Consider the following 20,611-nt stretch of genomic DNA (forward strand, 5'->3'; position numbering starts at 1 on the left):
CCATTTTCTCTTATTGTTTCCTCCTCTACATGTTGTAGCTACCATGTAGTGTGAGAACCATACCTTTATTTGGCATTAGCCCCCGCCTATATTCTATTTGCTTTGATATCTTTGTTATAAGCTTAACTTTCTTTCTTTTTCTTTCCTTTTAGGTTGGCCACCAAGAAGGGGGAAAGGAAAAGCTTTTAAATGGGGCAACAAACAAGTCATCCGCACAACCTTTTGAAGGAGCTCATCAATTGTAGCAACCCGTCCACATTGCTCTTCTATGCATGCACCGAAGACGGTGCAATCTTAAAGTGTGGGGAGGTCGTTCGACCGATCTCCATGGGTAACAATTTCCTTGTCCAACACCAATTCTTAGTTTTCTTTGTTAGATTAGTTATTGCATTGCATGATAGGTTGCATTTTAGTTAGAATTCATACATATTTTTACTACTTCTTTCTTATTAGGACTACTTGGTTAAAGTGATGAATTCTCTTCCGAGAAACTATTTTAGGGCACCCTACCATTTTGAAAAATTTTTGTTGAATTTGCTTGAAAGAATGTATTTTGGAACATGGTTTTTGAGCTAAGAACACAAGCTTGCGAGATTCGAGCCTAATGGTGTGGTTACATCTTATAACCACTTATTCTTCCTTCTTGTGTGCATTATTCTCTTCCTATGATTGAAATCTTTGATTTGTTTGATTCTTTATGTCCATTATTTTGTGTATTCATGCATTTATATGATTGATGCCATCATTTCATTAGCTCACTTACCCAAATGGCCTTACTCTTTATCTTCCTTTGTTAGCCAACTTTGAGCCTACGCTTAACCCACTTGTTCTTTGATTTAGCACATTACAAGCCTTAAAGCGGAAAACAATGAATGTCCTTTATTTGGATCTTTGATTGGCTTAGGCTAGTGAGTGTGAGTGTCATTCAAGAGTGGGAAAACTTTGGGACATTGGTTGGGATAAAAGGGTATTTGTGTTTTGTATTTTTATATTGGGGAATTGGGTACATACTCATGTATTAATTAAATGTATAGACCTTATGCATTGATGTTCTTGTATATAGTTTGAAAGAAAAAGAAAAATGAAAAGAAAAAAAAAAGAAATAAAAGTGAGAAAGAAAAAGAAAAGAAAAGAAAAGAAAAAATGTATATAGAAAAAGAAAGAAAAAAAAGAAAAACAATAAAAAGGGTACAAAATGCCCCAAAGTGAAGCTCAAACAATATAGAATCAATGCATATGGAATGTGAATCAAAAAAAGGAAATGCATGAGTATGTGAAAAAGTGAGGAATGGGTAGTTAGGTTAAAACTTAATTGTATAGGATGTCATAGGTTAGGTGGGAAGTCTAAGCCTATCAAAGATTCAAATTCCAAGCTCACTTAACCAAATATGCATCCTACCTTGACCCTAATCCCATTACAACCTAAAGAAAAGACCTCATGATAATTGTATGCATGCATTGAATAATTGTTAATTGTTAGATGAAAAACAAATCTTGAAAAGCATGATTAGGGGAGAATTGAGAGAATCGACCCGACACACTTGAGCGACTAGAGTGCAAACACTTTCGGTGAGGGTTCGATGCTCAATTCCTTGATTCCCGGCTTTCACGAGCGTTCTTCTTGCAAGTCTATGTGAACTTCATGTTTATACTTCAATTGGTAGGACTCATGAATCGTTATATGATCTTGGCCCTACTTGTGCATACATGCTCTTGGAGGATTGATTTATTTTTAACCAAGTAGGTAAAACCATTTTGCATTTAGTTGCATATAGTTTAGGTTGCATATAGTTTATTTACATGGAATAAATGTTGATACCCTTTGTTTCTCTCTTGGCTTAAGCATGAGGACATGCTTGGTTTAAGTGTGGGGAGGTTGATAAACCCCATTTGTAGGGTTTATCTTGTATTGATTTTAGGGAATTTTATAACCTTTTACCCACATTTATCCATTGAAATAGCATAGCTTTATAACTTCTCCTTTAATTGTGCTTAAGAGTGAAAACATGCTTTTTAGGACTTAAAATAGCTAAATCTAATTCTCCTTGATTCCATTAGATGCCTTGATATGTTTGTTAAGTGATTTAAGGTTTAGGAGGCAAAGATTGGATCAAGGGAATGAAGAAAGAAGCATGAAAAGTTGGAGAACTCATGAAGAAATGAAAGAACCGGAAAGCTGTCAAGCCGACCTCTTCGCACTTAATCGACCATAACCTGAGCTACAGAGGTCCAAATGATGCGGTTCTAGTTGGGTTAGAAAGCTAACATCCGGGGCTTCGAAACGATATAAGATTTGCCATAGTTGCATCGCGCATAGGGGCGCGCACGCGCACGGTATGCGGACACGCCGATGGTGGCACATGACCCACTTAATGCAACATGTGGCCAGCGATTTTAGAAGCCTTGTAGGCCCAATCCAACTCATTTCTGATGCTATTTAAGCCAAGGATTGAAGAGGAATCAACTAACTTTTAATCATTAGCTTAGTTTAGTAGTTAGAAGTAGTTTCTAGAGAGAGAAGCTCTCACTTCTCTCTAGAATTAGGATTAGGATTAGGTTTAGTTCTTAGATCTAGATTTAGATTCATCTTCTTCTACTTCTATCTTCTCAATTCCTTGTAGTTACATTCATTCTTCTTCCACTCTTTTGTTGTAATTTTCTTTATGTTGTTCTTATATTTTGTTGTAGATCTAGTATTGTTCCTTCTACATTCTTCCAATTCAATAAGAGGTAATTCATACTAAATGTGTCTTCTTTGCTTTTCTATTGTTGATCTCTTGTTTTTGTAGTTGTAGATTCCTTTAATTCTTGCATTTAATAATGATTACTTCTATTGCACTTTATGTGTTTGTTGAAATGTCTCTTTTAGTTTTAGTGTAGATTTTGTTCCTCTTGGCCTAGGTAGAGTAATTAGTGACACTTGAGTTATCTAATTCCTTTGTTGATTGGTAATTGGAGAGATTGCTAATTGGTTTGGAGTGCACTAAAGCTAGTCTTTCCTTGGGAGTTGGCTAGGACTTGTGGCTCAAGTCAATTCATCCACTTGACTTTCCTCCATGGTTAGAGGTTAACCAAGTGGGAGCAATGAACAATTCTCATCACAATTGAGGAGGATAACTAGGATAGGACTTCTAGTTCTCACATCTTGCCAAGAGCTTTGTTAGTTGTTAGTTTATTTCTTTTGCCATTTATATTTCTTGTCTAAAATCTCAAAAACCCCAAAATAACTCACAACCAATAACAAGACACTTTATTGTAATTCCTAGGGAGAACGACCCGAGGTCCAATACTTCGGTTTATAAATTTAGGGGTTTGTTTTAGTGACAAACAACTTTTTGTATGAAAGGATTAGTGATTGGTTTAGAAACTATACTTGCAACGAGAATTCATTTGTGAATTCTAAACCGTCAAAAATCCATTCATCAGGCTTCATAGATTTATCTGCCGTCTACAATGCTATCTTTGTGGGTTGTGCCTCTTGGATTTGCAGCTTCTTTATCACAGATAAGGGCATTAGATTTATGCTTGCCCCCAGATCACATAGTGCTTTCTCAAAGGTAGTGCTCCCAATGGTGCATGAAATTTGAAAGCTCCCTGGATCTGGCATCTTCCTTGGCAGGTTATTCTGAATGATAGCACTACATTTCTTAGTCAAGACTACTGTCTCATCTCCCTTTAAACGCTTTTTCTTTGACAACAGCTCCTTCATGAACTTGACATAGATAGACATTTGCTCCAAAACCTCGGCAAAAAGAATATTAATTTGTAACTTTTTGAAGATTTCCAAGAACTTTGAGAACTGCTTGTCCTTGGTCTCCTTTTGAAGTCTCTGAGGATATGGCATTTTAGGCTTGTACTCAAGAGCCTTTGGCAAAGTAGGATAAGTGTCAAGAGAATCCGGGAATGGGTTGTCCGCACGCTTTGGAGGGGCGTGCTCCAATTCTCCCTTCTTCTCCTCTGGAGCTTCCTTTTCAACTAGCTTTTCATTGACCTTGGTCTCAGAGCCAGCTACTTTACCACTTCTCAATTGAATAACCTTGCAATCTTCTCCTGGGTTCACCACTGTATCACCTTGAAATGCACTTGCAGACCTCTCAAGTATTTGCTTGCTCAGTTGGCCCACTAGCACCTCTAAATTTCTAATGGAGGCTTTGGTTTCCTGCATAACTTGTGCTTCTGTACTTGCCACTTGTCCACTTATCACGGAGATAGCCTTGTATTCCTCTCTTGGATTTGGAATTGTGTTACTAGGAAGGCTATTCGTGGTCCTCTGATCAATTTCATTAACTCTGGTGGCTATTTGACCCATTTGAATCTCCAGGTTCTTGATGGATGCTCTGGTTTCCTGTATAAAACCTGTCAATATTGCTTCCAGATCATTGTTCTGTTGAAAACCGCCCTAAGAATTATTGTTGAAGTTCTGAGGTCTTTGAGGTTGATCCCTCCATCCAAAATTTGGGTGATTCCTCCATCCCTGGTTGTATGTCTTAGAATATGGATCATTGTTGGGATTTCTAGGACCACTCCCCATGTAATTAACCTGTTAAAAAGAGGATTGAGCATAATCATAGTTGTCATTCTGCACTAAATGTTGATAGCTGAGACTTGCATGCCACCCATTTGTTGAGTAAGCAGATTTATTTGCTGAGACATAAGCTTGTTCTGAGCAAGAATAGCATTAAGAGCTTCCACTTCCATGACACCCTTCTTCTGAGGAGTCTCAGAGTTCACAGGATTCCTATTAGATGAGTATAAATATTGGTTACTAGCAACCAATTCAATAAGCTCAATAGTCTCCTCTGGTGTCTTCGTCTTGTGCAATGAACCTCCTGCAGAATTATCTAGGCACATCTTGGACATTTCACCCAAGCCTTCATAAAAGATGTCTAGTTGAGTCCATTTGGAGAACATGTCCGGAGGGCATTGCCTAGTCAATAGCTTGTATCTCTTCCAAGCTTCATACAGAGTCTCACCATCCTTCTGCCTGAAGGTCTAAACCTCCATCCTAAGCTTAGTCAGCTTCTTTGGTGGGAAAAATTTTGTGAGAAACTCAGTAACCACCTTGTTCCAAGTATCCAAACTCTCCTTGGGTTGAGAATCCAACCATAGCTTTGCTCCATCCCTCAGAGCAAATGGGAAGAGCATGAGTTTGTACACATCTGGGTTTACTCCATTTGTCTTCACAGTATCACAAATTTGTAGAAAACTAGTGGGTCTTCGTGGGGAAGACCATGATACTGGCAGTTTTGTTGCACTAGAGTGACCAGTTGGGGCTTCAACTCAAAGTTGTTCGCAGTAATAGGAGGCACCACGATGCTCTTTCCATAGAGATCTACAGTAGGAGAAGAGTAAGAGCCAAGCACTCTCCTTTGTTGCTCATTTTTATTCGGGTTTGCCGCATTGGTATTCTCAGTATTAGTCGGATCCATAGTGGATTCTGCAGCCTTGTAAAGTCTTGCTTGTTGTAAATGCCGCCTGAAAGTCCTTTCAGGTTCAGGATCAAAGCCTAAGAGATGTTCTTTGTCTCTGTTCCTACGCATAAACAAACAGAAAACAAGAAAGAGTGGGAATCTCTACGTCAGAGTGCAGAGAATTCCCAGTTAGGTAACTTGTGTAAAGAGATAAAAATATTGAATGAAATAAATAGAAGAAAAATAATAAATAGTTAACACCAAACTTAATTTCAGAAATTAAAAAAAATATTGGTGCTATTTATTTATTAAAAATATTTTCGAAATTTTTATTTTTATTTAATTAATTATTTATTTTTTTCTAAAAAATATTTTTTTGAAAAATGGATTTTAATAAAATTAAAAATAAAATGCCTAATCTAAGTAATCAAACAACTGATAGTTGTTAATCACTATCAATCCCCGGTAACGGCGCCAAAAACTTAGTGCGGTATTTTACAACCCACAAACTAACCGTCAAGTGCACCGGGTCGTACCAAGTAATACCTTACGTGAGTAAGGGTCGATCCCACGAGGATTGATGGATTAAGCAACAGTTATTGAGTGATAAACTTAGTTAGGCAAGCAGAAAATAGTTTTGAGATATTCAAAAAGCATTAAACAGTACTTTAAAATTTTCAGAAAGCAAGCAGCAATGAATTGGGAATAAAATATTTGAGAAAGCAGTTAAGGTTTCAGAGTTATCTAATTTCCAGATTAACTTTTATTACTAATTAATTTAATCATGCAAGATTTAATTTCATGGCAAACAATATGTGACTAGACCCTAATTCCTTAGACCTTCTTAGTCTCCTCTAAAATTCATTAATTACCAATTCCTTGGTCAATTAATTCCAATTAGAGGGTGATGATCAATTTCTAGTTTATATGTCAAAAGAATCCTAATTATCCACAAATAAGGGGATTATATGTCACGTATCCCGTTAAATACAAACAATTAAAAATTCAGTATAATATGTTTTCAAGCTGTTGTTCAAGTAAAGAGTTTTTCCAATTTTTACAAGAGCTCAATTAGAACATGGGTCATACTTCCGTTCCACCCATATTCATAAAATAAAGAACGAAAATAATTATTGAAATATAAATCAAGACATGAATTAAATTAAAAAGATCAAACGAATCAATCCATGAAAATAGACAGAGCTCCTAACCTTAACAATGAAGGATTAGTTGCTCATGGTCCAGAGAAGAAAAATAAGGGTTCTAGTAAAAATGTGTTCTGTCTTGTCTAAATGTACAGAGTTCCTATTTATAACTAATCCTAATAAATTTAAAATCTAATTATCTAAAACTAAAAAAATAATATCCTTTCCTCAAAAAAATAAGATTTGAATTTAAATTCGAATCAATTAACAAGTCTTCAGCTGATGGGTGGGGACCACTTGATTTATCCATTCTGCAGCTTCTAATCTGTGTTTTCTGGGCTGGAAACTGGGTCAAAACGCGGCCCAAAATCCACGCCAGCGATTTCTGTAATTTCTGCAAATCGCGCACGTCACGCGTACGTGTCGCTGGTCTTCTTTGCAAGTCACATAGACGCGTCGGTCACGCGAACGTGTTGCTGAGCAAATCTTCAAATCACGCGTACGCGTCACCATGTATACTTCCAGATCACGTGCACGCGTCAGGCACGCGCACGCGTCGCTCCTCGCAGCTATCTCCTTTGATTCTTGTGCTGTAGATACTCCGTCAAATTCCGCCGAATGCTACCTAAAATAAACAGTATTGTACAAAACTCAAAATAGCATCCATAGTGGCTAAAATATAATTAATTCTTAATTAAACTCAACAAATTAGATGCAAATTCACTAGGAAAAGATAGACAAGATGCTCACGCATCAGTACACCCGATAATCTACGCCTTGACAGATTATATAATCTTTCATCGCCTTAATCACTGCCTCCCTAAAACTGAATTCCATCTCCACGATGAATTCACCATCCGCTACAACAGGAGCTCTGCTACATTCACACCACAAAATATGTATTTTGATTAATAATTATAAATTACACATATAAATATAAATAAGTAATAAAATAAATATAAATATAAAATCTATCAATATTTGTCGTTTTCCAAAATATAAATATAAATAAGTAATAATAATTTATAAACCACAATATATAACAAATTATAAAATATACATAAACAATTAATAAAAAATAAAAAAACAACCAAATAATTAAATGCTAATTACTAAATAAAAAAAACCTTACACAATCAATTACCATTTCTAATGATCACATGTTGGTCATGCTACCTAATCAATCTGTCATATTAATCTATTATACATTGTATCAAAATTACATACTTGCATTCATATACTGAGAAAATTTCAGTGTATGCATAGCCTCCAAATCCAGCGAACGCATGAAAATAGGCTTTACAACGGATGCTGGTTTACTAGTGCATTTGCCATCTCTACCACATCTGCTTGCATATTGCCATCAGCCTGATCTTCGTCTCCACCCAAATCAAGGCATTTATAATTACTTTCGAACTCCTCCTCACTATCACTATTATAATTTTTCAGCTCAATATTTCAGTCTGCTTCAGACCATTCGAACTCAATATATAGCTCGATGAACAATATCTGTGAGCAAGTTTTCATGTACACTGAAAACATATCTTGCATGCTCGCTTTATCAGTTACATATTTGGTTTGAAACTGAATGAACCCACCAAATACAGATATAGGGTACTTGTACAAAATGCACGTTACTCTCCTAGATATTTGAGAATCTATTTTCTCACAAATTACACCTTTTAATTCTTCAAATGACAATGTGAATGGAATAACAATATCCAACGAATTTTCACACACAATTTTCACTCCTTCGATTGTTTGTAACAAAATCTGATCATGATAATAAACTTTTAACAACACTCTATCATCTATTATGATATATTCACATCAAACGCTCTCAAACTTAAAAAAGTTGCTGTTCAAACAATAAAGAAGAAGAAGATCGAAGTTGCTGTCGAAACCCCTCAAACCTTCGTAATGTTGAGTTACACGCACTTCATTATCATATTAAAATTAATGAGCCTATATTATTGCATGGTATCGCCGAGCTTCACTTTGAAAACTCCACTGAATCTCTCTTATTGGCCATTGTAAATCTCCTTCAAGTCACTCATTTTTTGTTTTTTTTTTTATATATATATATTTTCATGATATTGAACCATCTATACTAACTAGTTTGATTTTTTTTAACATCCGTATATTATTGACCCAATGCATACTAACTCAAAACAAGCCTTCCATGTCTAAATTGGCCCTTTACAGCACCATCTCTAGTGAATAAAAAAATAGTCCATGTTGCGAAAAAAGTGTACATTTTTGTCCTTCCCTAATTGCATCCAAATCATTATAGCTTCATTAATGATTGAGGTTCCTTTGCAATTATTAGAAATTTTTTGTGACAATATAAATTCAAACTGTATATTGTACCGATTAAACTATAACCACACTATTAGAATTATTTTAAGGTGTCTTTAAAAGACCACATTATTCTTTCACCACCATAAATAAATTCTTCTTGTACACTCTTTTAAGGATATATTTAAAATCGTATTTGCCTCTCCTTTAGTTGGTTATAATTACCCCTAAATATATGTCCAAGCAGCTATTTTTCTGAAATTTGCATATCCTTTTAATTTCTTCACTGGTTTGTATTTTAATATTGTTGAAAAAAATATCGAAGTTTTGTTTTTACTAATTTTTAGCCTTAAAATCTTAAAAAAATTATTCGGTATGTCTTTTATAATGTCAATTTGTTCCACCTCGGCTTTAACATAAATCAAAAGATGATATGCAAATAGCAAATGAGAGATAGCTGGCCCACCTCTTCCAACTGTTATTAGTTTTCATATTCCATCTTCCATACAATCCTCTATAGCTTGAGAGAATTTGTCCATTATATTGTCATCACAGATAAGTAGGGGGATATTGGATCGCCTTGTCTGATCCTCGACTAGATTTGAATTCTTCTGTCTTACCCCCATTCCATAACACATTGTAAGTTGTAGTTGAATCGTGAGCCATATTTAAATTGGTAAATTGTCGAGAAAGGCCAAAATCTTTAAAATAATCCCTTAAAAATTTCCATCTAAACTGATCATATGCTTTTTCAAAATCAATTTTAACCGTCGTCTAATCCTTCTTTCTTTTTAGTCTTTTCATAATATAGTTCAATTCCTTGGCAATAAGGATGTCATTTTGAATTTTCCTCCCTTGTGGAAAATTGGCCTGGTAGGGTGCGATTCTGTTGATTAAAGTTGATTTGAGCCTTTTAACAATGATCTTGGTCACATATTTGTAGCTCACATTGTAAAGAACTATGGGACAGAATTTGGTAACAAATTTAGGACTTTGCATTTTGGGGATAAGGGTTATAAAGGAGGTGTTGTGTTCTTATATGCTTTCATTTTGGGTCCAGCTTTCTCTCACCATGCTACAAATACTCCCCTTAACCGTTTCCCAATTTTCTTTGTAAAATAAGGCCAGATAGCCATAAGTTTCTAGTGCTTTCAAAGCTCCAATGTAAAATAAAAAAAATTCTTAATTTCTGTATCATCTGGTATTTTATTCATACTGATTCTAATATTTTCATACATGTGTGGTACGAGTTCCATGTGACAAAACCGGCACTAGTATCAACATGTTTAATTCTAATTCTTCAATAAACAGGTTTTTTTATAATTGGGAGATTTTTTAATTTTCCAATTCTATATATCAATTGTCTTTTTTTATTTTTTAACCTAACCAAATATCTCCTTATTCCATTTGGATAGGTAGGAAGATTTAAAAAAAAAATTTAAAAATTTGGATAAAGATTTTATCAACAAAATTTTGAATTAATTATGTTTCTTCTGGTTCCATAAAACAAAGCTAACAGAAAAAATAAAACAATGATCAATTTTCATTCCTTTTTTAAAAGAAAGACATAAAAAATAGATAACAATTTCTTAGTTGATTAAGATTTTTACTCCTATAGCATACATAACTTGTACTTTAGAAGTATTTATTTTATAGACGTGTATTTTAGTTTAGAAATTAGAACAAAGATTAAAAATAAATAATTCTAATATTGTTAAACTTATCTTCGTCGATTTTTTAAGAACATATGAAAAACTTATTATCTTCATCAATTTTTTGAAATTATATTCAACTCACTTCTTATCCGTTATTCTAACTAAATATATTTATTGATTATTAAATGTATAATTGATATTTTAATGACGAATAATGCATAGAAAAATGTGAGTGAAAAATAGTATAAGGAAAAAAAAAAGTTAAAACATAGAGAAAAAAAGAATAAAATATTATTTTAGTCATCAATGTTTAGGTCAAATCTTAATTTGATTTCTAATGTTTTAAACGTTTTATTTCTATTCTAAAAATTTTCAAATAAACTTAATGTAGTTATAGTATTCTATCATTAAATTTGACACTAATAGTTAACATAAAATAAAGTAGACGTTAATAACATTACTAGTTAAGTCATATTTTCTTCTATATATTAGAAAAATATAATCAAAATCTTTTTGTAACATTTCTCTTCAATTTTTTTTTTCAAAATTCCAAATTCTAACAATGAATCATTAACGCTTCAAAATAAAAAGAAAATTATATTAGTGATCATTGGTATATCAATTTTATTTACACATATTGAAATCGAATGTTATTGATTCTTCAATATGTGAATTATTTATATCAAATTTAATAGTGGAACAATATTAAATCTGTTTAAAATTTTTTTAAAATTAAAATAAGATATTTAAAAAATTTTAAAACTAAAATGAAACGTTTAAAATGTTAGACACTAAATTAAAATTAATAAAAATATTAAAAATAAAAATAATACTTTAAAAAAGAAATGGAATATCAAAATTCATATCATATTAGCTAGATATTTAGATTAGATTAATGTATAAACTATTTCATCATTAAATATTTTTCCTGTTTTCATGGCGAAGTTTCTTTCCCTCTCTAAAATTTTCTAGTAAGTCCGAGAAATCTCTCCACAACATTGGCAGTTGACTTTTACCGAACTCATTTTCCAATCATCAAAACTGCAACACGCTTATATTTGGTTCATCATATTTAGATTATATTAGTATAAAAAATTAATTATTATAAAAAATTTAAAGATCAATAATTTTTAATTGAATATAAATTATTTTTATTTATATATATAAATTTTGATAAATATAAATTTATGATGTACGGACACTGATACGAATACAGGAGACGACATGATACGAGACACGCGAACACACAAAATTTAAAATCTTATAAAACACGAGGTCACGACATATATATAAAATATAAAGTATTTTTTAGATAAATTATAATGCAAAAAACTTTTGATATTTTATTAGTATTAAAATATAAAATAATTTTTATTTGTTTTTAATGTTTTTTAAATTATATAAAGATATTTAAAATAATTTTTTAATAAATAATAATATATATTATTTCTAAATTCATTTTAAAAATATATGTTAAGAAAAAATTTTATTTTTTATTAAAATACAATTGAACACGACAAACACATATATTAGATGAATATCGATAAATATCATATATAAAATATGTTCGATGTACAGATATAACAATTCAACAAAAGTATTTATCTTTTATAGATATAAATAAAAATTAGGTGCTTTATATGTATAAATTTCAATAAATATAATTATAAATTATTATTGAATAAATATTGATATATACTAAAGCACTAAGTATTACCGTAAATTAACCATCCATATATATATATATAGAATAAATTTTAAAAATAAATTAAATATTATATATATTTATATATAAAATATATATTAATTTATTTAGTGGTTGATTTTTAGTATATAAAAAATTATTTTTATTTTTGATTCCGGCAATCAGTGTTGGGGTTCGGGAGAAAGCTATTGAAATCCAGAATTTTCAAGAAACATGCCACTTTCACACTTCACTCTTATATAGTTGAGAAGCAAGAAACCCAAATCAACAGAGAAAGAAAATTAAAAGAAGAAGAAACAAAATGTCCCTGTTTCAAAAACTTGTTAGCCAAAATGGCCTATACGATTCAAGCTTTTTCTCAGACATAATGGGGTTTGAATCCAACACCCAAATGGATTGGAAGGAGACACGTAATTCCCACATCTTCGAAATCGATCTTCCGGGTTTCACCAAGGAGGATGTGAACCTCGAATTACGCCAAGACAGAGTAATATGCATCAGAGCAGAGAGAAAAGAACAAGAACATGAAGAAGAAGAGAAAAAGATGCTGACGTGGCATTGCAGGGAGAGAGTAGGGACATGTGGGGTATTTTCGAGGGAGTTGAGGTTGCCGGAGAATTCGAAAGTCGATGATATTAAGGCATCAATGCGTGATGGGGTGTTGTCGATAACAGTGGCTAAGGATGAGAGTAAGAAGAAGCACAAGAGCCACAAGAAAGTGGTTCACATAGAACAACAAGAACATGGTGTTGGTGCTAATAATAATAATAAAGGGATTGGGCGTTTTGTTTGTTGCAAAGCTTAGAATGTTTGTTTGATCAAAAGCTTTAATGGGTTGGTGTTTGTGTGTGGCTTTGTGTTTATTTTCTATTTCAAATGTATTCATGTGTATAACATAGTTTGGAAGATCCTTATTGATTGGTGTTGCAATCCCTGTATGAGGCTTAATGATGAACTCTTCTAATGGATTGATTAAAGTGAATTGGCTGTATTTAAAATGCACACCCTCAAAGTTGCCTTTATTTGCTCATTTTGTTGTTGCAATACATACAGTAAGTAGCTATTAAATCTTGAAATACTACAATTTTCGGATGAATTTAAAAAAATACAAATGATAAATATGTTCTATTTGATATATATATATATATATTGATTAAACGTTTAGTTCAATTTATCAAACCAAATATACTTCTGGAGTATTTTGTCATTTATATTATTCCCTGTTAAGTTCACTTACCTTCTCTTTTCTTAAATTTTTATTTCTACAAAACCACAAGACTTATAATTGGATATGATTAGGTCAGGTAGATTTCTAATTGTAAGTTTAGAGTGCCAATAGTTTCATCATAATTGTAAATTAGCATATTAAAGTTGAGTTTATATGTACTAAAATTAGTCCTTAAATTGTTTCAGAGTGGTTACGTTTCGTACCACATCCAAAATGGTTAATGTTAATTAATCTTAGGTAGCGTTTGTTTTTGGGGTAGGATACGGAGACATGGATAACATTTGTTTAAAAAGTGTTTAGAAATAGAGATATGGACAGTGGACATATTGTCTTCGAGACAATTTTTTATACTTTTGTGTTTACTCTTTCACGAAGGACAATGATGGATACGAAATTTGGAAGAGTGGACACGGAGAATTTTATAAATTTTGTTTTCCTTTTTTTCCATTATTATCCCTTCTTATTTTTTCTATTGCGTTGTTCAGAGATACTTTTTTTTCTTCTTGTTCTTTCTCTATCTCTTTCTTTTCCAGCTACTCTCTCCTTTCTGTAGAATTTTTTATTGGGGTAGATAATTCTTTTCTTTTTATCGTTTTACTTCAATACCATTTTAACTTTATATTATATTATTTAATTTGTAATAAAAATAATAACAAAAATAATTAATCTTAAAACTTTTGAAAGATAAATATTATCAAAAGTAAAATTGATCTTTTAAAATGCTAAAAAATAATTTATAAATTGTAATTGATTTTATATAATTTAAAGAAAAATTAATTTTTTATTAAAGAAAAATCAGTTTTTAGATAAAAAAATTAGTTTTTTTTTAATAAAAATAATTTTTATATGCAAAAATTAATTATTTTTTCATGTAAAAATGAATTTTTTTAAAAATTAATTTTTTATTTAAAATTAATTTGGCTTATTAACTTAAACAAAAATTTTTATTAATCAAATTCAAATTTATTTTTTTTGTTAATCTTAACCATATGTATTTTTACATATTAATAATAAATTTTAAAATAAAATAATTATATTTATAAATTTTATTTTAATATAAATACTAAAATATTTTTTTTATTAAAATTTTTTGCCTCTTCAAATATTTTTTTCAAATTCTGTTTGTACTCTTACGTACTTTTATTTTTTATTAAATTAATTTGTATTGATATAGAAAATTTGAAATCACAGGATTATTTTAGTCATTTCATATAATATTTTAGTCTTGTTTATATATATCCAAACATAATACTAGACATTACATTAGTGTCTTGTCCATCGTATCCAAATACAATACACAAAAGATAATTTTTAGTGTTTTCGTCCTATTGTCTCGATTTCAGTGTCATGTTATGTCCTGTCTTTAAAAACAAACGCAGCTTTATAAAATTTTAATGGCATCCAAGCTTCAATTAGAAAATAGAGTAAATTATGAACCTCGGTTTTAAAAATTGCTCATTTTCTAAATTGTTCCTTCTCTAAATAGAATGATGTTTGCTGATTTTAAGTTGGACATGTAATCACTTCCGTCTGTCATTAGAGTTTGTTGATATGACGTTAAAAACGAATTTAATTAAAAAAATGGTTAAAAAATTAATTTTAAAAACAAAAAAAATTGACCATTTTACTCAAAAAAAAATATTACTAACAAGTAACGTGTTCTAACTATATAATTTAAAAAAATTATAAAATAATTTCTTTGATGTTTTTAATATATGAAATATATAAAATTTAAAAATCTTGTATTGTTATACTTTAAAACACAAGTTAATTAAATTTAAAAGTATATTATAAAAATTTTGTAGAATTCAGTTTTGAACATTTACACTACAACTCCCCTCAAAATTCTAACTCACAAGACAACCCCCTACACGTTGATCTATTCAAAATTTAGTACAGATACATTGCAAGAACTCCATCATGTAGAATCAATGTCTCTTGAAGCAAAAACACGTGACTCCTCTACATTCTAACGATTTATTCAGACAACGAAATACAACATGCCTAATCCCTATGCTGTTTTCAAATCATTACACAGTGTTGCTCTTAATCATGCCTTATGTAAAGAGGGAATCATTTATCTTTATCCTCAGCCATCTTCTTTCGTATCTCATGGGCAACATTGAAAATGCCGAGAGTTGGTTGGTTGCACACAAAACACTTCTTGTTCTTTGCATGATGCTGCAGAATAAAACATTGGGAAAACGGTTAGAATTAATACATATCAAATAACTTTTACAATTTAATCGAAGTTGAATTGTATAACCTGGTGAGATCAGACTAGAATAAGTAAATAAAAAATGTTAATTTTAAATGCTGAATCACATATTGAAACATTCAATTGCGATCCATAACCACCCACTTCTTCTATGTTAACTTTACATGTATAGAAGATGGGAATAGAATGCATAATAACTGCACACAAAAAATTAACCGCCAAATCAGCCACTCTATATCCATGTACAGTTACATATATTGTTTCACTCATTTTCAATGTGTATTTTATATCAGTGACGAATTTGGTAGCTATTTTTTGTGTACAGTAACATTGTTGTTCCAACAATTGCAATACCTTTAAGGCGCAATGCTCACAGAAGTAGTGCTTGCACTTGGTTACAACAGGATCCGCAAAAGGCTTCCTACAAATAAAACATGCAAATGGCAATGCATCTTCATCGTCACTATCAGATATATCAGCACTTTCCTCGTCCGCATCTTCACCCGCAGCCAATCTCATCCTCCTTGCCTTCTCAGCTTCATCCCATTCCTTCTCCAACTGCCATCCAGACTTGTAATCCCCTCGATCATGCATAAACTTACAGGAATCACCATACCCACAGTAACCAGTCTCCTTGTAATCCTTACATATATCAGGCTGATAATCGAATCTCGCTGAAACTCTTATATGAGCCGAAGCCCTGAGAGGACCATGTGAACCACCAGCCTTTTCGCTAGCAATTGTTTGCTCTCTCCGGAAGCCGGCCTTGTAATCTTTGTAACTGTTCATTCCCTTATATAGTTTGCCATCCTCAGAACTTGTGCCTTTCCCCTTCAAACTCTCTTCTGCTTGCTTAAGAGCTCGTTCACGGATCGCACGAGCATCTCTGGAAAAGTCAGTCTCTGTCTCTAGAGTTGCTGTTGCTTTGCTATCATGTTGAACTTGAATCTCTTTCGAAGACTCGAAATGAAAACCGGTTTTTTCAGATTCTTCACTTGGGTCAGTAGACACAGAGCTTTTCGAGGGGCCAGTTGAAAAGTACAACTTATTGTCAGGCTTCGGAGCCTTCTTCTGAGCATGCAACAAAGAGTTTTCATTTTTTGAATCATCGCCCTCATCTTCACTATCAATAGCACGTTTCCTTATATTCTTCTTATTGATTGGTTTCCTGAAGAAGCTGCACACTGAAAATTCACAAAAGTAGCGAAGAATAATAATTGAGGATTATAACAAGCACGGAAGCAGATAATGAAAAGACAGAGAATAAAAAGTAATATACAAAATAACCTCGTATACCTTGCTCTGTTTGCTGGTTTTCAGCAGATTTTGCCACTTCATCAGAATCTGCCATACTGAGAATTCAGCCACAACTATTCTGCTGCTGTGCCACAATGAGAAGCAACTGATTTTGAAAATATTCAGGATATTGCCGGTTCCACTGACTTTATTTGGTACGGAAGAACCCTTATGAAAGCCAATCTGCAAGACAATGTCAAGTTAGAAACTTTATTCAATAATGGTTGTGATAGATGGTGAAATAAAGCAAAACAAAAACGGAGCTATAATATCTTACAAGTTTGGAATGAAAATAATCGAAGGTAGCATGCAAAAGCATGAAAAGACAATGGCGAAAAAATAAAATAATTATTATTATTGATAAAATCATAATCCCATTAAGAGAAAAAAATTCAAAAAGGGGGAGGGGAATACACTTTCCTTATACAAAAGCAAAACACAAAACAAAGGCCTATCAAAAAAGTAAAGCACTCCAATCTCTCAACATGTCTGAGAGAGAAACTCCACTAAAAAGATCATGAGCTTACACCAAATAGATGCTAAGTGTCTAATCCTATCCTACAAGACATGTTTATCAAAGAATCTGTCATTAAAGGCGTGTGAGTTACACTCCAACCAAATAGCCCAAATAGTGGGGAAAATTGCACTATTCCACATAATTTTGCCTCTTTTCAAGTACCAAACCCAATAAACCTAGTCAATAAAATTATATCTAGATTTGCAGGGCACACCCAACATTCATCAAAGATGCTAAACAAATTGTTCCATAAGAAATTAGCCATCGAGCAATGCAAAAACAGATGTGAATTTGACTCTAAAGATGTCCCATGCATAATACACACATCAAGGGAGATAGCCTTATTTAGTCATCAAACCTACAAGAAGTCATTGCCATCAATTCTGTTAAGCACAGCTGTCCACATAAAATATTTGACTTTAGCGGGAGCTTTGGACTTCCAAATGGGCTTGTCTAGACGGAAAGAACTTGTGTTAGAGGAAGGCGTAAGAAATTTGAAGAAGGATTTACAACTAAAATACCAGAGGAGTCAATAGATCAAATCCTTTTATCAGGGATAGGATATAAAGAAAAACCATGAGGGAAGAGAATCAAAAGGTTAGAGGATTCCCTATCATTAAGGCTACGAAAGAAACATAAGTCCCAAGAGTATTTTCTTTCTGGAGAACCTACAAAAGTCATTTCTTTAGGAATGCATTTTTATCTTCTATGCTCTTATACACAGATAACACGCTTTTAATTCATTTTGTTGTGACTAACAGGGATCAAGAGTACAAGCCACAGTTCCAAAGTCATTGATAAAGGAACATAGGACGGAGTTTCAAAGTCATATTATCCATGACTAACCTCAGAAGTTGCAAGTAACAAAATAAAAATGAATACTACAAATGAGGTTCAATGAAGTTGGTTTGTAGAACATAACTAATTCATCTACCAATGCTTTGTTTCGAAAATAGCAACATGTATAAAACAATTAATCTTTTATGTCAAAGAAATTTTGATTACAAATCTTCAGTAGACTCTTAATTCTCAGTGCACAAATTAAAAATACAAAAATAGCAACTTGACCACAATTTTGATGCAAGGCAAGGTTTTGTTGTTTATCTTTTTTTTTTTTTTAAAAGATTAAGAATCGCTATTTCTCACAACAATTGCAAGAGGAAAACAAAGTGGGTAATGCTAAAGTTCCAATGCTTACCAAAGAAATGCTCAGCACCAAAAAAAAAAAAAAATCAAAAGTCATGAGTCGTTTTAAAAGATTATATCTTATACATATGAGGGCAAAAAAACATTCAAAGTCATGAGTCATTTTACAAGATTAGATCTTACAAGATGACAATTCTAGACAAAGATTCAGCTATGTGCCAAAGGGGTTTGCAACTTTGCATGCTTTACAAATATTAGATTAAGTTTGAATCAAACAACACAATATAATTACAAGTGACTAATCTATGACAGATTTTTTAACAAAAAAAAAGAAAAGGAGACATCAAAAAATTATTATAATAATGGGTGGCCATATTTAAAAACAATTCAACTAAAAGCAAAGGGTCAAGAGGCATTAAACCATGAAGAGAAACAAAGAGAAACAAGTTTCTCATTCACCTTCTTCTCCAAAGACAGTTAATTTCATGGGTACCCAACAAAGAAAAGGAAACCGGATAGTCACAAATAAAAAGTTAGCATAGAAGATGACCTGAACAAAATAAGATTAAATAAATTAAAAAAACGAAAATTTTATTTTGGTGAACATGTAAACAGAATAATTTCAAGTTTGTGAAGAGGTTTAAGTTGGTGCAGTAAAAAAAGCTTAGTGTATATCTATCTTCAAAATTCAGGGAAGGGAAGCACAAATTGGTCCAAATTTCGAATAATTCACCAAAATCATTTTTAGGGATGTAATTGCCCTAATTACTCATACCCACTTATTCCCTAATGAACAAAACAACCATTAGCAAGAACAACTAGGCAGCAATAAGCAATAACAATATAGCAAAAAAAAAAAAAAATTAATAACGAGCACAACAGCAATTTAGTTATTAGGAACTCAACTAATTAACTAATCATTAAACATGTACAACACAACATCAATAAATGAACACCACAGCAACCAGCAGGATGAAGAACTAGGCAATAGCAAAAATTTTAATAAACCCAACAGGAAAGACAGCAACCGGCAACCATCAACAAGAAGTGAAAATTACTAATCAAATCCATGAATCATGAAGCAAATTCAATGCAGAAATTGAGAGCGTCAAAATGTCTTACCAGGAGTTGAACGGAGTAGCGATGCAGGAGGAGAGGTCGAATGGAGTAACGATGTCGGCGACGGCGGAACTTCCTTCGATTACAGAGAAAGAGAAGGAAGGAGAAACTTCCTCTATGTGCCTTCTGAACGGCCACACCGACACGGACGAGGCCAGCGACGCAGGCGAGGTGAGCAGCTGGGACAGTGCCGGTGACAGTGACTTCCGGAGCTGGCCGAGGGATCAAACTGGGAGGAAGTTGCCTGGATGATGAATGCTGCTACTGTTAGGGTTATGGCAAGGCTTAAATTTTGTCAAAAACAAAACCGGCCAAACCGGCAGAACCATTACTCGTTTATCCGGTTCACCGGTTAACTGTTGGGTCTTTTTTAACTAGATTTTAATAATTGAATCGATTATCCAACTATTTTAACTAATTAGAAATTTAATTGATTCAATTGTACTTGAATCCAAATAATCAAATTATAATAAAATAATATATAAATTATAAATAAACATATAAAATATGAATTTATTTTAGTATAAATCTTAAAATATACAAACTAAAAGTTAATATAATATTAACCAAAATCTTATAATTTTGTGTAAATACTAAATACATATCAACTTTAAAAAGAAAATAGCCAATATTCAAAAGTTAATAACTAGGTTTATATATATTATATATTATATGTTATAAAATGATAAAAAATAAATATAAAAAAATAGTTTACTTTTAATTTTTTATTTATTTAAAAATATATTTTACATACTTTAATTTTAATATATTTAGATATATTATATTAATATTAATATTTAAAACATAATGTCGCAGTAAATTTTTAGAAGGTTAGATTTAACAGTGTTTGTATAGTTTTCTGGAGTGTTTGAG

The 20,611-nt window shown here is 32.0% G+C and overlaps 2 protein-coding genes across 2 annotated transcripts; one reads left to right on the top strand and one right to left on the bottom strand.

The window, feature by feature from the left end:
- Positions 1–12,402: 12,402 nt before the first annotated feature.
- LOC130962563 (18.1 kDa class I heat shock protein-like) lies at positions 12,403–13,152 on the top strand. The gene has a single exon (XM_057888762.1). The coding sequence runs from the start codon at positions 12,516–12,518 to the stop codon at positions 13,017–13,019; it is 504 nt and encodes a 167-aa protein (XP_057744745.1). The 5' UTR covers positions 12,403–12,515; the 3' UTR covers positions 13,020–13,152.
- A 2,135-nt stretch (positions 13,153–15,287) lies between these two features.
- On the bottom strand, positions 15,288–19,994 carry LOC130960265 (zinc finger CCCH domain-containing protein 1). The gene is made up of 4 exons (XM_057885632.1): positions 19,742–19,994; positions 16,957–17,139; positions 16,015–16,844; positions 15,288–15,623 (listed from the first exon to the last, which is right to left on the bottom strand). The coding sequence occupies exons 2-4, from the start codon at positions 17,009–17,011 to the stop codon at positions 15,516–15,518; spliced, it is 993 nt and encodes a 330-aa protein (XP_057741615.1). The 5' UTR covers positions 17,012–17,139; positions 19,742–19,994; the 3' UTR covers positions 15,288–15,515.
- Positions 19,995–20,611: the final 617 nt, after the last annotated feature.

Source organism: Arachis stenosperma, chromosome 2 (genome assembly GCF_014773155.1).
Source record: "Arachis stenosperma cultivar V10309 chromosome 2, arast.V10309.gnm1.PFL2, whole genome shotgun sequence".
Lineage (NCBI taxonomy): Eukaryota > Viridiplantae > Streptophyta > Magnoliopsida > Fabales > Fabaceae > Arachis > Arachis stenosperma.